The sequence below is a fragment of the Orycteropus afer genome, unplaced genomic scaffold (assembly GCF_000298275.1).
Source record: "Orycteropus afer afer isolate SDZICR_OR568_19922 unplaced genomic scaffold, OryAfe1.0 scaffold00323, whole genome shotgun sequence".
In the NCBI taxonomy this organism is placed as follows: Eukaryota; Metazoa; Chordata; class Mammalia; order Tubulidentata; family Orycteropodidae; genus Orycteropus; species Orycteropus afer.
In genome coordinates, this window is record NW_006921910.1 from 216868 (window position 1) to 234190 (window position 17323).

Genomic DNA, 17323 nt, shown 5'->3' on the forward strand with positions numbered 1-17323 from the left:
TTTTTTTTTCCCCACATGATTTTGAGTTTTGTTCCACATTGTTCTCCCTCTCTATCCAGGATCTCCTCCAGAGATCCCTGGAAGGTGTAGGTTTATGTGCTGTCCTGGGCTAGGTTCTAAAGAGGAGAAGGGCTAGTGGGAGAAGAAGAGATATAAATGGTACCAGGTGCTCTGGGTGGGAGGCCATCTGATAAAGAGGGAAGGTGGTGTGAAAGTCAAGGAGGGAACTCTGGAACTAGAAAACTCTGGGGCCATGTCCTGCCCATAACCCCTTCAGACTGGACAACTTTGGGAGTGCCATTTCTGGCCCTCATTTTCTCACCTATAAAGGTAGAAATCATCATACCTGGAGATTAAATGAAATTATGTGCGTGTGAAAGCACAGATTCCCAAACCTGAGTTCTAGTTGACAATCAATATGTTGTGTATCCAGTGCTAGGGATCCCATAGGAGGAGTGAGTAGAAGGTGACATTTTAGTTGGGGCTTGAAGGATGTCTAAGAATTTATTAGGCCGAGAAAGGGGAAAGGATTGTAGACTTCAAGAGTGGTCCTGTTTAAGTCACAGAGTTATGAAAGAACACGGTGCACTGGGGCAGTGTCATAGGGTTTTGAGGATCTGGTGGGAATTTATGGAAGAGAGGAGTAGAGGTGAACCTGGAGGCCTGGAAGATGGGGCCACATTGGGAATGCCCAGGTAGGTCTTGGGGAGGAGTTTGTGCTTTATCCGAAGGCCACAGAATACAATAAAGATGCAAAGGGAGAGCCAGGAACTGTGTTTTCATTTCGGGAGAAAGAGGAAGAAGGTCTGACTGAGGGCACTTCTGATAGCGAAGTGTGGATGGAGAAAGAGGAAACTGTTTCAGACAAGGAAGCATGGATCGGAAAATGTGTCCAGATCAACTACTATGTCTGCTTCGTTTCCAGATAACCAGCAAAAGCAAGGAGTCCGTGTGGGAGTTCATCAAGAGTTTGCTGGATGCCTGGTCAGGATGGGTTGTGATGCTGCTTATTGGCTTGCTGGCAGGTACGTGGTATGGTACACAGTACTCCCATGGCCCACGCTGGGTGTGCCAAACCCCAAAGCACCAACTGACAGCGATGAAATCCAGAATGTAGTTTTTCTCTTTTACCCCGTCCAAGGGCTTTGTTACTTGATATACCTCACAGCAAAATGCATGCCCATTGGAACAAAACTCAAAATCATTTGGAGGAAAAAAAAAAAAAGGTGAGGACCAGGTTTGCTGGTCCGATAGAGCCTGGTGGAACCACCGAGACTATGGCCCCTAGCTGCCCTTCAGGTCTGGAATTGAACCCACACCTGTGGTTTCCAGCCAAACAAAGTACAGGCATGTGAGTTAAACGTTTACCTCAAGTAGATACACGCTTTGGAGAGAACAATCATGGGAGAAAGAAGGGCTGCTTATGCATAGGGAGAGGGGGCAGGAGTGTGTGGAGAGATGGACACTGGGAAGAGGTAACTATGGGGAGGAAGTGGGAGGGAAGCTGTTGCATTTTGGAAAACTGTGGTCAATGACATGAGACAAAGTATATGTGAACTGCTGTGTGGAAAGTGAATTTGCTCTGTAAATCTTCACCCAAATCACAATAAAAAAAAAGAAAAAAAAATACATGCCCACATATTTAATATCTCATCCATAAGATGAGCCTGTGACATGGCCCCATGCTTGGACACATGGAGAGCTATAATTATAGAGATGTCAGGGCCTCTCCACCCAGTACAAGGGTTTCTCACCATACTGGATTTCATTGAAAGTACACATTTTACATTGGGTAGTACTTGTTTATGTAGAAGGTAAGACAATATGGGAAATATTGTGTCACCAGTGGCTTTTCTAATACCGGCAGATTCTAGAATGAATCATAACCTAAGATAACTCAGAATGGTGCTGGATACCCACAGGGTCTGAGGGAGTCCCAGGGGAGGTCTCTCCACCCAGTACATTGTTCCGAGTCTCAGAAACTGTGCATCTTTTGTTTTTATAATCCCAACATGGTATTTAAGAGCAATAGTAGATGTTTCCAGAATGAATGGATAGAAATATGATGGGAAATCTGCCCTTTCAATATCAAAACATAGGAGCTTTTCAGGCAGATTGTTTCTTGAAACTTACATCCTTTCAGGATGATATGAAGGTTAATCTTCAAGAATAATACATACAAGCATGCTAAAGAGATGCCCTTAAGAAAAACTCTTAAATATAACAGCATAGTAATTCCAGTTGGAGAGTTGATTAGGGGTTTCATTGTCAATCAGGCAGGATACAGTAAGTACTGTAGGAAGGCCTGCACTGATGGGGCACAGATGTGAATTTCATGATTATGGAGGGTTGAGATTTCTGGGTGATCTTTGGTTTATCCTATTTACAGTTGTTGGAGGGCTTGGTGGCTGGGGAAGGGCTCTTTCCCCTTTTGCTTGTCATAAAGAGCCAACGCTTCCCACCATCCATTTCTCTGAGTCTGCCCTCTTTCCTGGTGGATTTCCCAGTATATGATGGCAATCATGGGAGAGGAGGACTAGACTTCATAGATACATGACGTTTCATCACTCATTTTGCTTGACTGTGTCTGAAGACATATGAAGGTAGACAGGATGGGAGTGTGCTGTACATTTTGATGTCCTTATTTAGAATAGATTTATTAAATCTTAAGGCACCCTTGTACACAGCAGTTAAGTGCTTGGCTGCTAACCAAAAAGTTGGTGGTTTGAACCTGCCAGCTGCTCTGCAGGAGAAAGATGTGGCAATCTGCTTCCATAAAGATGACACAGCCTTGGAAATCCTATGGAGCAGTTCTGCTCTGTCCTGTAGGGTCGGTGTGAGTTGGAATTGACTTGGTGGCAGTGGGTTTGGGGTCTTTTTTCAGTTACTGAATCTTAATGTATCACTATCCCTGGCTCTCAGGAAGGAGGAAGAAATAGGTGAAATGAAGAAACCTGGACTGTATTGTGTGGCCGTTCATGGACTTTACATCTCAGAGCCTGATTGGCCTCTCCAGAGCAAACCTTGACTTTGACCAGCCGGCTTCAATCTCAGCCACATTTCTGTCAGTTCTTTCAGGAGGAATCACTTGGGGAATTTATATGTATGTATATATAAGGCTATACTGGGGTTGGCTCCACAGAAGGCCAGTTAAACAGCAGCTGGGGAGATGGCCTGACCTTGGGGGCTGTAAAATGCTCCCTTCCAGGGAATTCTGATGTGCAGCCGAGGTGGGACCATTGGAGAAAGGACAGTCCATGGACATAGCAGTGAAGGAGTACATGGATGGAGACAAGAATGGGATGATATTGAAAGCAAAGAGGGTCAACGTGGTTTGGGGCTTATTTATTTTTATTGTGGTAAAATATACACTTTAACCCTTTCTGGAGTGTAGAATTCAGTGACAGTAATTACATTCAGCGTGTTGTGCAAGCAGCACCATTACTCATTTCTAAAACTTTTTTTTTCACCTCAAACAGAAAGTGTCCCCAGTTAAGCCATAACTCCTCATTTTCCCCAAGTGTTCTTCTTCTCCTTCTTTTTTTTTAAATTGTGATTTGGATGAAAGTTTACAGAGCAAATTGTTTTTTCATTCAACCACCCATACATATTTGGTTTTGTGAATTGACTGAAGTCCCCACACTAACAGCATTCTTCCCACTTCCTCTTTGCACCCTTCCCTTTCCTTCCCTTGGTCCTTCCTTCCCATCCCCTCTTGCCTTCCTAGCTCTATCCTTGGGCAAAATCTGTCCTCTAGATCTCATATGCTTGATTGTTGTAATGAGTGCATACCCTCCTGATAGTACTGTTCACATTATAGGCCTGTCATTTGGTTGTAAGTTGAGTCACGGGGGTTAAGTTCAGTTCCTAGCTGAAAGGATGTCTGAGGGCCATATTCTTGAGGGTTCCACTAGTCTTCATCAGACCACTAAGCCTGGTCTTTTTTTTTTTAATTTTGAGTTTTATTCCACATTTTCTCCGACTCTATCTGGGACCTCTGAAGTGTTCTTTTAGCCTGGATGTACCTTAAAAGAATTGGGGATCTGCACCCCATTCATTTCCCCTTTCCCCAGGGACAGGAGCCAGTGGTTCCATTACGTGGCTTGTCACCCTGACAGTGCGACTTTGGCCATTATATTTTGATTCCCCAAACGGGGACCCAGAATCATCTCCTGCAGGGTGTTTACTAGGAAACTACCACTAGGTGTCACTATTGCACCACAAAACAGCCAAGGCCAACAGCTCAGTCAGCTCTAGACTCCGCAGTGAAGACAGCAGGTGGTGCAATAGGATAAAGAAATGAAAGAGCAGGCCCTGTCGCATTTGAGGCATCATGGGTCGTTCTCCTGCATATCTGCTGGACTCCTCCTCTTTCACTTTCCTCGGATCTTTGTTCAAATGTCATCTTCCATTTGATGATGCCTTCCTTCATGAAATGTTCACATTGTCCCAGAAAGTCAGTGCCACTGAGAGGGAATGGGGGATGGACGCCTGGTCTGTTGCCTTTTGAATCCACTAGATGGTGCCACTCACACTCACCACACCCAGCTCTTGACTGAATAGTCGGTCATCCACCCAGCTGAGAGAACTGCCCCGCCATCCAGACACTTGCCCATATGACAACCGGCCATGCTCCCCTTCCAGGCCATCATTGTTGTTGTTGTTGTGGTTGTTATGTGCTGTCGAGTCGGCCCCGACTCATATGGTGTGGCAATTCTGATTTTTCCTTGGATTTCTGTTGCTTACTGCTGTACTTCCCTCCTCCACAAGAGCTTTGGCCCTTCAGACCACTATGTTGGAATCCCTTCTGGCCTGAAAGCTGCCAGAACCTTCTCTCTGGCCTCCTTACCATCAGTCTTGTCCCAATTCAGTGAGTTCTCCACAATGTGGCCAGGCAGGCTTTCAGATTTGTGAAGGAAGAGAGAGGATGGTACCTGGAGGGCAGCATGAGACCAAGAGAGTATTTCAAAAGACTGTTTCTAAGATGGGAGTGGTGAGAAAACCAAAAAACCAAACCCACTGCTATGGAGTCAATTGCAACTTACGGTGACCCTTTAGGACAGAGTAGAACTTCCCCATAGGGTTTCCAAGGCTGTAAATCTTTGCAGAAGCAGACTGCCTCATCTTTCTCCCACGGAGCTGAGCAGCTGTTAGGTTTGAACTGCTGACCTTTTGGTTAGCAGCTGAATACTTTAAGCAGTATGTAACGGAGCTCCTTCGGGAGTGATGAGGGTGTGTTTAAATGCTGACAGGAAAAAGACTTCACAGGGGAGATCCAGGATAAGGAAGGAGGAGCTGTTAGAACTAGGCTGACAGAGGGATTGGGCCAAAGCAGCAGTGGGGGATGGGCCCTAGAAATGCCATGGGCAGCTTTTTCTGACAGGAGGAAGAAGGGGTGAGCACCCTTGTGGGTATGTGGGTGCGTTGGAGGGTGATGTGAGTGGGGAATTGGTAGTATAATGAGGACCAGTGAAACTTTGTGAAATTAAGTATCCTGAAAGTATTCCTTCTCTTTGTAAAAGGCTGGAATGCATTATCCTGGAAAAAGACCCAAGCCTTTTGTGGCCCACTGCACACTATTTATCCTACTTCTGTTTTGCCTTTAAGGCAGTTACTTGCAGATCCACAGACCCTTATCTGTAGTTCAGAAAATTTCTGGAAAGTTCTAGTAAACAAGGATTTTCCCAAGTTTAGTTTCCCAAGTTTTGTTGCCAAAACCTTAAATGATATGAAGCTTTTATAGTTGTCATACCTCCACTTTGTTGGAGATCCTTCCTCAGAACCTCTGAGGGGGTTATGTCATTTATTGGTGTACGTAACCTATTTACAAAATCTGAAAAGGAATGAGTTCTGAAAGCCACTCGGCCCCGGTGGTTTCTGACAAGAGTGTAGAGCTGTGTATCTCTCTCTCCAACCTGCCTTTGAGCCACTCGAGGCCTGTGTACTATTGGCCTTTGTATCCCTCGCTGGCCTATCCACTACCTTGCCTACACTATGGATGTTAACGTGGCTTAAAGATGAATCAGGAGGTGTCCTAGGTGAGTGGCGGCCCCATGGTGGGCTTTTCTGGACATCTTTGCCGACTTGCTCCCGTGTCGGCCTGGTATTGCGTGTTCCCAGCACGTGGAGTGGCTCCTCTGAGTGGCCTGTGCTCCTTCTTCTAGGTACTTTGGCTGGGGTCATTGACCTTGCTGTCGACTGGATGACAGACCTGAAGGAGGGTGTCTGCCTGTCGGCCTTCTGGTACAGCCATGAACAGTGCTGCTGGACTTCCAACGAGACCACTTTTGAGGACAGGGACAAGTGTCCCCTGTGGCAAAAATGGTCAGAGCTGCTGGTAAATCAGTCAGAGGTGGGTGTCTGGGCAGGGTCACAGCCGGGAACCACCATTCCACACGTGCTGTGGAGCACCTTTAGGCGCTTTCCAAATGTCTGTGATTTCACCTACAAGTGTCTGTTCTCAGACTTGTCCATGGCTTACTACTAATGTGACTTGTTTTTCTCTAGCTCTAATGCAGCCACTGAAACTTCAGTTGGAAAACCCATCCCCATTGTTTCACGTTTACACATGTACATGTACGTGTTTTTAAAGCCTTGTGTTTGGCTTTATTTTTCTTACTGAGGATAGTTTCTTGATCATGCTGAGGTAGTAGGACTGATTTTTATGTCTTTCAATTGAGGAGATAATTGGTCTTCATTCTTTTAAAAAAGCTCTATTGAGATATAATTTACATGCATACAATTCACCCATTTAAAGTGTACGGTTCATTGGTTTTTAGTGTATTCATAGGGTTGTGCAACCATCCCTATTATCTGAGAACATTTTTGTCACCCCAAAAAGAAATCCTCATACCCATTAGCAGCCACTCCCCATTTTCCTCCATCCCCCATCCCCAGGCAACCACTAATCTACCTTCTGACTCTATGGATTTGCTTATTTTGAAAATTTCATATAAGGGGAATAATACAACATGTGGCCTTTTATGTCTGGCTTCTTTCACCAGCGTAATGCTTTCAAGGTTCATCCGTGTTGTAGCATGTATCGACACTTCATTCCTTTTAATGGCCAAATACTTATTCTGTTGTATGATTATATCACATTTTGTTTATCTATTCATCAGTTTATGCATTTTTTTACTATTATGAATAATGCTGCTTTTAACATCTGTGTACATGTTTTTGTTAGATGTATATTTTCATTTCTCTTGGATATATACAAGGAGTGGATTTGCTGGGTCATATGGTAACTGTATATTTAGTCTTTTAAGGAACTGCCAGACTGTTTTCCACAGCAGCTGTACCATTTTGCCTTTCTATCAGCAATGGATGAGGATTCTGGTTGCTCTACATCCTTGCCAACACTTACTATTATCTGTTTTTTTTAATTATAGCCATCCTAGTAGGTATGAAGTGGTATCTCATTGTGGTTTAGGTTATCACCTTTCAATGCATGTTATGAGTGCATTAAAGATGTTTCTGGGCCTTCTATGGTGAGAAAGTCCCAGGCACGGAGGATATGGTGCTTAACCACAGACTGGATCCTTGCCTTCATAGACCTTAAAGCTTCAGATCTTTATAAAAATCTTAGCTCAGGAAGCAGGTAACTTCTAATTAAATCCACTTGCTACCATAGTGCCTATACACCATTGGGCAATCAGAAACCCAGGTGAGGGGGAGGTAGGTTGCCAAGATTCATATTAGGGGTGATGTGAGGACTGTTGCTGGTAGAACTATTCTTGGGAGATACATTGACTATTACCACATCTCCCTCCTCCATTCCCTACCCCCCCCCCATTGACTTAACCACAGCTGAAGACATTTGGAATGCCCTCTGCCATTTTGCTAAACCTCTTTCTCGGTGGAATTGAAAATTAATTCCTTCAAATCTCTGAAGTAGACAGGGATCTTGAAATCTCACACGTTCTCAGTGCTCTCCATTACTTCCAAAAATAAATTCTCTCCTCGGGTTGATGGGAGTGGGCAGGCAAGATTGGCCGGGCGCCATGTTTTCTTTCTTCCCTCCTCCTAGCAAGCTGTGTTTTGCGGCAATATGGCTGTCCATCTTTTCAGCTGTTTTTAAGATTTATACTCCGGTTCAAAGAATTACTGTTAGCAAGCGTGAGAAGTTATTTTTAGTTTCCAAAAAAAGTCCATTTTGAAGTGGGTGAAAGCTATCCCTCAGTCCGATTTCTCAACACGTAGGGTGTGAATATATGTGCTTGGCAAGGCCAGAGAAGTCCCCAGGACGGGGCTCGTTCCTTTTCACAGGCACACACATGTGGCCATGGCCTGCCTTGTACGTGACCTCTCCTTCCTCCTCCCTCACTGAGCCGTCCAGATGGCAGCAAAAGAAGCTGAGGCCCAGAGAAGCATGGTCTCTCCCCACCCCACAGACCAGGTCCTTGGCCTTGGAGACCACGGAGTGTGAGTTCAGTCCAGAACACATTCTGCACACAGCAGATAATTTGGGATAAATGTTGCACTGACTTATTCTGAAGGAGATGATGGCATTTTGTCACTCTAATAGTGCCTCTCAAATGCTACCTGCATCACCGTCCTCCGGAGGGCTCATTCGTGTAAACTCAGGTTTCCAGACCCCTACTCCACAGTTCCTGATTCTGCAGGGGCTGGGGCTGAGAATTGGCATCTCTCACAAGCTCCCAGGTGATGTGGAGGCTGTGGGTCCCTGGACCCCACTCTGAGTGGCAGCACTCTAAAATACAGTTCCAACACGTCATCATTGGCGGTGCCTGCTGTGGCAGGGATGTGGATTTAATGAAAGCTATGAGAGCCCCATCCACCGCAGACGAGACAAAACAAATTCTCCAGGATCTGAAAGGCAGCCTTTCTGCATCTCACCTTTCATGCACTCTTGTGTAAGGGGCGATTAAAATCCAGTATTATGCGTGGTTTCCCTTGCTGCTGAGATTTCGCCCTCGGAAGGGTTGTGTAAACAGCTCCTGGAGAAACACCAGGCGCTGTGTTTGTGTGTGCTGCCTGTAGCAATAGCAACAGCTGATAAAGCCACCAGCAGCCTTTCTGGTTCTCTGGAGGGCACAGAACCTGCCCAGTCCTGTTGAGGCGGCTGCTCTCACCACGGAGGGGCAGGGCTGGCTGCGTGTATCGCGCAGCTCTGAGAGGGCTCATGTTCTCTTCTTGTTTTGTGTCTCTTGTGTAGGGTGCCAGTGCTTACATTCTGAATTACTTAATGTACATCCTGTGGGCGTTGCTCTTTGCGTTTCTGGCTGTCTCCCTGGTACGGGTATTTGCACCCTATGCCTGTGGCTCTGGTATACCAGAGGTGAGTGTGGCTGCATGCCTTTTATACCAATAAGAAGAACATTTAGAGCTCTTCTCTAGAAGCACAGCCCCAAGCATTCAACATAGAAAAGCCAAACCAAAGCAGCTGCTGTGGATTCTGACGCCTGCTGACTCCAGGTGCATCAGAGGAGAGCTGGGCCCCATAAGGTTTTCCATGGCTGGGTTTTCAGAAGCCGATTTGCCAGGCCTTTCTTCTGAGTTACCTCTAGGTGGACTCAAACCTCTAACCTTTCGGTTAGCAGTGGATCCCGTTCACCGGTTGTACCGCCTAGGGACATCATTTGACGTTTCCTAACTCATTTCCTCCTCACAGTGAGCCCATGAGGTCGCTACTATTATTATTCCTCACTAGATGAGGTAACTGAAGCCCAGAGAGGTTAAGTCACCTGCCCAGGGTCACCAAGCCAGTACGCTGGGAGTTGAACTTTAGATTCTTAACCGCTGTGCTCTGCCACTTCTCAGAAGATGAAAGCATTGTTTTTGCAAGTCACGCTTGAGTCTTAAAGCCTGTGGAATCAGAGTTCATTAACCACACACATCAAGTGGCTCAGGGGTAACTTGTCAGTGCAGCTGGGATGTCATGTGAAGAAAGATGGGGTCGGGTTGACGGTGGGGGGTGGGTTGGTTGTGGAGAAAGTTTCCTGAGATTCTGCTCCCTTGCCACGTTTTGCTCTTATAGTAACAAGGTAATAGCAACCAACCTTGAAAACATGGACTTCCCCATACAGTGCATGCCCTGTGGACGTCGCCCTGTGCAGTTTGAGTTCTCATAACTGGTTTTCAGCACTTTCACGGAGCCAAAGTATGAAGGAAGTAACCTCACCAATCGAGGAGAATGCCTGAAACCCAACTTCCAACCTGGGAGGATCTGCTGGGTGGAATGACGGTAATTGAGCAAACTCCCAAATAGCCCAGACAGGGAGCATTGTAGTCAGAAATAATTGTTGACATTCTCATATGCTCTCCATCATGGATGAAGTGTGGTTCCCCCTCACGTGGGCACTCCAGAAATGCCCTGAGGCTGTGGAAAAGCTCAGTGTGAGTGTGTAGATGCAACCCAGACTCCTTGGCTACCTGTTCCTGGTGCCCAGCCCTTGGTGGGGAGCTCTCCAACACTTGTCTGGGCTCACCCGTGTGAAAGGCTTTGGCCAGTGGGACTGGAAAATCTCCCATGCATTGCGGCTTGTTCTCTTGCTGCTCTTGGAACCTGAGACCACCTTGTGAAGAAGCCTAGGCTAGCCTGCTGGAGGATGAGTGATCCCATGGAAGAGAGGCCCCAGTCATTCCAGCCATATCCATGATTTCCAGGTGTGTCAGCAAGCCCAGGCAAGAACAACCAAGCCTGGCCCAAACTGGAAGGACCACCAACCTAGCTGGTCCTGGGCTGAACTGCTAACTCACAGAATCATGAGAGCTAAACACATACAGTTAATCCTCATTATCCATGGATCCCGTATTCTTCAGTTTACCTGTTTATTACAAATACAGTCATTCACAGATATGTGCACATACAGAGCAGCAAAAAATTCCCAGCTGAGGTTGAACAAGGCTGGTTTGGTATTTCAGGGAACTTTCTGGAACATAACTATCACAAATAATGAGACTTAACTGTAGTCATTGTTTTAAGCCACTCCATTTTGGGGTGGTTTGTTACGTAGCTAAAATGAACTGCTAATGGAGAAATTAGCAAAACTTAGGCAAAGCCACCATGTTGTTGAAAAAATACCGAATTGAAATACTGGACAACCAGCTGAGCAAATGACACTATGGAATTTTTTTTTTTTTTTTTTTTTTTTTTTGAGAAAATGGAAAGCATATTCTTAAAGTTAGGAAGTGATGCTTAGTAAAGAAAAGAACACTTGCCTGGATCTTGGTAAATCGGAATGTCATACCAGAGGCACTCACTCAGTTATGCCAAGAGATTTGGAAGACAGCTACCTGGCCAACTGACTGGAAGAGATCCACATTTGTACCCATTCCAAAGAAAAGTGATCCCACAGAATATGGAAGTTATCAAACAATATCATTAATATCACACGTAAAATCTTCCTAAAGATAATTCAAAAACAGTTGCAGCTGTATATTAACAGAGAATTCCAGAAATGCAAGCTGGATTCAGAAGAGGACGTGGAACAAGGGATATCATTGCTGATGTCAGATGGCTCTTGGCTGAAGGCAAAGAATACCAGAAAGATATTTCCTTGTGTTTTATTGACTATGCAAAAGCACTTGATTGTGTGGATCTTAACAAATTATGGGTAACATTGAGAAGAATGGGAATTCCTGAACACTTGATTATGCTCATCAGGAACTCTTGCATAGGCATCTTTGAAATGAAATGTTTAGCATGGAACCTTGCCACTGGGATAAAGGCAGATCTAAGATAGAAAGGAGATTGGTAATCAAAACCAAAAGGAGAGTGTGACGAGGTACCTACACTAAAAGATTGAAGACCAAATATGCAAAGAGTCACCTGGGAAGTCGTGCAAGACTGGCATCCACCTATCATTGCATTTGGTTATACGGCATCAGACACGCTATCAAAAAGAAAAACCCACCAAGAAAAGATGGAAGATAGAAGGATTAGCCTGAATCCCACAGCTAAAAGCAAAGCACTATTGAGGTTCTTTTCCTCCAGCTGTACGTTTGCACGTGAGCAGTTCTGTTGGCAGAGAACTCCACAGAGGGAAGGGAGGTACTGGAAAAATCAGACCCTCCTCATCTCTGAGGTCCTTTCCCTCATGGGGAGGAGAAAGAGTTGAAGAGGACAGAAAAATGATGCCTGGGCAAAGCTAAAGCACTGGTCTTTCCCAGTTTGCACAGTGCTTCTACAGATAAAGCACATTTAAAAGTGAACAGTCATAGTCCCTTGGACTTGGGAATTTGGAGCTGAACTGGGCAACGGTGTCCTCCTTTCTCCTTGTGTTTGTGTTATCAGGGGACCACTGTCAACTGTGGAAGAAATCATGTCCTCTTGGAACATTCTAACAAATATTCTACTTCTCAGAGAAGATTCTGGTTTGAAAGTTAACACCCACAAAGTCACAAATCTGCTGCAGCGCATCTAGTTAAAGCCCTGCTGGGCCAGTCTCTATTAATTCAAATTAAAGCAAGTGATTGGATTTTGGCATCTACTGGGAACGGCTTTGGCTTCCCAGCCCCTAATTTGATCATGACAATTTTATAAAATCATTTTAGAGAATTACAAAATACCTATTACATTGTTCCATTCACCACATGTCACGGCTGGCAAAGACTCAGGTAATTTAGATGCTTGTAATTTTCTAAATGGTATTATGCTTTTCAACTGTGCCCTGGGGTCTATATCCACATTAACTAACTGACAAAAAATTATAGATAATTTTATTCGAGGCAACAAAAAAAGGGCAGGATTGTGGCAGGCGTAATAAAACATCCCTTAAATAAAGGGACCTGAGATCCCCAGAGCACAGGTCCAGTTAGGCTAACTACTACTAGTTAAGGACTAGTTTAACTGCTGCTTATTTGTCTACCGTTAGTTAAAGGCAAAGAAATACCATCTGGCTTTGGCTGTATCACTAGAGCCACCACTCATGTGTCAGTTGGTCATCCTGCGGTGACTTCCATGTTGCTGTGATGCTAAAGCCGTGCCTCTGGTGTTTCAAAATCCCAGCAGGGTTGGCCATGGTGGACAGGTTTCAGAGGAGCTTCCAGACTAAATCAGACCAGGAGGAAAGGCCTGGCTATATGCTTCTGAAATTAGCCAGTAAAAACCTTATGGATCAAAACAGAACATTGTCCAACTGGACTCAGACATGCCAATGATTATGAATACGGCACAGGATTGGGCACTATTTCATTCTGTCATACATGGGATCACCACGAGTTGGGGCTGACTCCACAGCAAGTCACAAGTGTGGCAGAAGACCACACTGTGTTCTTACAGGAAGGATGTCATTGCATTCTGGGAATCCGAAAACACACATACAGACGCATTCACTCTTTCTCTCTTGGTTTTTATCTCTACTTGAATTAACAAACAGATTTCTGCCAATCACTCCTGAGATGAAAATGCTCACATTTAGCCCATGGGCTGCAGTTTGCTGACCCCTGACGTAAACTATTCAACTGATATTTTGCTTGATTTACTCTTGATCTCATTATACTGGGCATCTTTCAATAGTCCAAAGTTAACAGTTAAAAGATATGTCTTTTCTCAACATAGCAAAGAGTCATGTGAACAGAATGAAATGCTGTAAATGAAACGAGATCTTGGTAATTCTTCAGTCCTTGTTACAATGTCTTAGTGCTCTAGGATTAAGATTTACCACTCATCGGAGCGTTTAAGAATTTCCATTAATAAAACATAAAATTGTATATTAATATAATAAAAGTTCTGTTGATATATTATTATATAAACTATATGGTCGCTATGAGTCAGGGCCGACTCGACGGCACGTAACAACAACAACAACAACAACAACAACATAGCAAAGTAAAAAAACTAAAAGACCCCTCCTGAAGCACTTAACACACTCCCTGCTAACCGAAAGGTTGGGGGTTCTAGGCCACTCAGAGACATCTTGGAAGAAAGCCCTGGTGATCTCCTTCTGGATAGTCAGCCACGGAAAATCCGACGGAGCGCACACAGTTCTGCCCTGACGCACACGTGGACCCCAAGAGTCAGGCTCGACCCCTTGGTAACTGGATTTAGTTTTTTGTCTGTCTACGATTGAGTGCAGCTGAGCTTTAAAAATGTATTTCTGAGGAATGAGTTATTTCTCTGGTCATGGCATTGAAGCAGCGGATTCCCACCTCCTCCTCCTCCACCTTCTGTTTCAGATAAAGACCATTTTGAGCGGCTTTATTATCAGGGGCTACCTGGGCAAGTGGACTCTGCTGATCAAGACCGTCACTCTGGTGCTGGTTGTGTCGTCCGGCCTGAGCCTTGGCAAGGAAGGGCCCTTGGTGCATGTGGCCTGTTGTTGTGGCAACTTCTTCAGCAGCCTTTTCTCCAAGTACAGCAAGAATGAGGGCAAGAGGCGTGAGGTGAGCCGGTTCAGCCTCCACAAGCAGCCCCCTTGGCTGTCCCACCTGCTCATGGTTCTTTTCAGGAAAGGACTCGGGCTTAATGAAACGGTTTGCCTTGTAGGTACTTTCAGCTGCTGCTGCTGCAGGAGTCTCTGTGGCCTTTGGCGCCCCAATTGGAGGTGTGCTTTTCAGCCTGGAGGAGGTGAGAATGGCTGTGGAGGCTGGGGGATGGATTCACGGTTTTCTGTTTTTTTTAGTAACACATTTGCCAACTCAGCACTGTTCAGGTGTACAATTTAGTGATGCCAATTACATGAATCATGTGCAACCCATCACCCTAAACAGAAACTCAGTGCTTCCTAAAGAAGGACTTCCCCTGCCCTCTCCCACCCCACTCACCACTAAAACTTTGTTCTCTGTGTGTTCGCCCATTCTTGCTATTTTACATAAGTGAGGTCACATAATACCGTCCTTTTGTGATTGACTTATTTCACTGAGCATCATGTTTTCCAGGTCCCTCCATGCTGACCTTCATTTCTCCTTATAGCTGAATAATACTCACTTGTACGGATGGACCGTGTTTTGTTTATCCATTCCTCCATTGATGGACATTTGGGTGGTTTTGCCTTTTCGAAATTGACGGTTTTAAGGGGCAAGGAATATTTGGATGATAGGCACAGTGGGGTCTTCCACTCTAACCCTTGGGGGCCCAGATTCAAGAAGGATTCAGTGAGATTCTTGCTATTCATTAAAGAATATCTGCCATTCAATATCTCTTCTTAAGCATTGTTTTAAAAACTGCCAATGTGACTTTTTTTTTTTTTTTGAAGATTTACATTATTCTCTTTCTGCCTCATAATCAACTTAGTTAAGCACTTTTGTTTTGAGGAACGCAAATGGATTTATTCCAGGGGTTGGCAGACATTTTTCCTGTAAAAGGCCAGATAATGAATCTTTTAGGTGGACCATGCACTTCTGTCACTACTCATTAACTCTGCCATTGTCACGTGAAAAGCAGCTGTAAACGATATGTAAGTGAATGGGCATGGATATGTTCCGATAAAGCTTTATTTATGGACATTGATATGTAAATGTCATAGAATTTTCACATGTCGCAGGATATTCTTGCTCTTTTTTTAAAAAAAACCATTTAAGAATATAAAAGTCGTTCTTAGCTTGTGGGTCATATGAAAACATTTGGTGGGTCAGCGTTGGTGGTTTGCCAATTCTGATCTGTTTTGTTGTCTGTACAGAATCAAGCCCAGAGGCTCTTGTGCTTTTGGGAGAGTCTTTGTGCCCAGAACAAAATTATGATTAAATACTTTCATTTCTCTTAAAAAAAATAGCTCAAGCCCACTTTGATTCATATCTGTTCCACTTCTAGACACAGAGTCCCTTAAATATTTTTATTGATTCATTTTGGTCAGAAGGAAACCTAGATTGGTGAAGTGACTCCAGCCACCCTTTGGTCTTGGAGTGTGTCTTGGGTGGCTGCCAACCAGTGGGCCCGGGGCTCAGCACAGCTTTCTTTAGGCAGAGTCTAACGCTCCATCTGTTCCTCTAGGTCAGTTACTACTTTCCCTTGAAGACCTTGTGGAGGTCGTTTTTCGCAGCCCTGGTGGCAGCCTTCACGCTGCGATCCATCAACCCCTTTGGCAACAGCCGCCTTGTTCTCTTCTATGTGGAGTACCATACCCCCTGGTACATGGCTGAACTCTTCCCCTTCATCTTGCTGGGGGTCTTTGGGGGCTTGTGGGGGACACTCTTCATCCGTTGTAACATTGCCTGGTGCCGGAGGCGCAAAACCACCAAGCTGGGGAAGTACCCGGTGCTGGAGGTCATCGTGGTCACCGCCATCACTGCCATCATTGCCTACCCCAACCCCTACACACGCCAGAGCACCAGTGAGCTCATCTCCGAGCTGTTCAATGACTGTGGTGCCCTGGAGTCCTCGCAGCTCTGTGACTACATCAACGACCCCAACATGACCAGGCCTGTGGATGACATTCCTGACCGGCCTGCCGGGGTTGGGGTATACACGGCCATGTGGCAGCTGGCCCTGGCACTTGTCTTCAAAATTGTCATTACCATATTCACTTTTGGCATGAAGGTGAGTGAAGGGGAGGAGATGGGAGGCCCTGGGTCCTTTGTGGGCATAGCAGCCTGCTCTCCAAAATGAAATTGATGGGAGGAAAAGAGGAGCTGACAGTTACTTGAATTTTCTCCTGTGCCTGGCCCTTGATTTATTTTAGTTGTCACAACATGCCTATGAAATAGAGACTTTAACCCCATTTTATGAGCAAGGCAGTGAAGGCTCTGAGAACTAAAGTGGCTTGCTCAGACCCACAGCACGTGGGAGGAAGGGGCAGGAACCGAAGCCGCTTTATCACATTCCCAGGCAGGTGGTAATCTGGGTTCACCTGCCAACTGGGTGGTGCCAGGTGGCGGGAAAAGCCCGGGTTCAGATCAGCAGATGCACCTTGAGCCTCCGCTGCATCCTAGGTACTGTGCTAAGTACAGAGCCCAACAGCACTGGCCCTGGAAGGGCATCGGGAGAGAAGGACACGCCGACAGAGCTCTCTGACTGGAGGCAGGCAAGCCAAGCCTGGCTGGGTGCCACACGGGGGCTCCGTGCCCTCATTCTTTGCGGACAGGGAGTGCTTTGGCCAGCTCTGGAGGGCAGGGTGGCTTTCATTATTCCTGTTATTAAAGCCAGTGAAAAGGACAGCTTTTTTTTTTTTAATTATTGTGATTTGGGTGAAATTTTACAGAGCAAATTCATCCTCCATACAGCAGTTCACGTACACTTTGTCTCATGACATTGACTCCAATTTCCCACAGTGCTACAGCTGCCTTCCCACTTCCTCCTCATAGCCACCTCTTCCCTGTGTCCTTCCCTCCATACACTCCTGCCCCCTGAGCTGTCTCCCTGTGCATACACAGCCCTTCTGTTCTCCCATATTGATCTCTCCAAGGAGTGTACTACCTAATG

At 45.4% G+C, this 17323-nt stretch overlaps 1 protein-coding gene across 1 annotated transcript in view; it reads left to right on the forward strand.

The window, feature by feature from the left end:
- Positions 1 to 17323, forward strand: part of CLCN4 (chloride voltage-gated channel 4) — a 52145-nt gene that overhangs the window by 829 nt on the left and 33993 nt on the right. Inside the window, exons 2-7 of the mRNA XM_007951977.2 lie at positions 926 to 1025; positions 6165 to 6352; positions 9179 to 9301; positions 14143 to 14349; positions 14453 to 14533; positions 15896 to 16441. Of these exons, the coding sequence (XP_007950168.2) occupies positions 926 to 1025; positions 6165 to 6352; positions 9179 to 9301; positions 14143 to 14349; positions 14453 to 14533; positions 15896 to 16441 (1245 nt within the window). The remainder of the gene's footprint in view (positions 1 to 925; positions 1026 to 6164; positions 6353 to 9178; positions 9302 to 14142; positions 14350 to 14452; positions 14534 to 15895; positions 16442 to 17323) is intronic.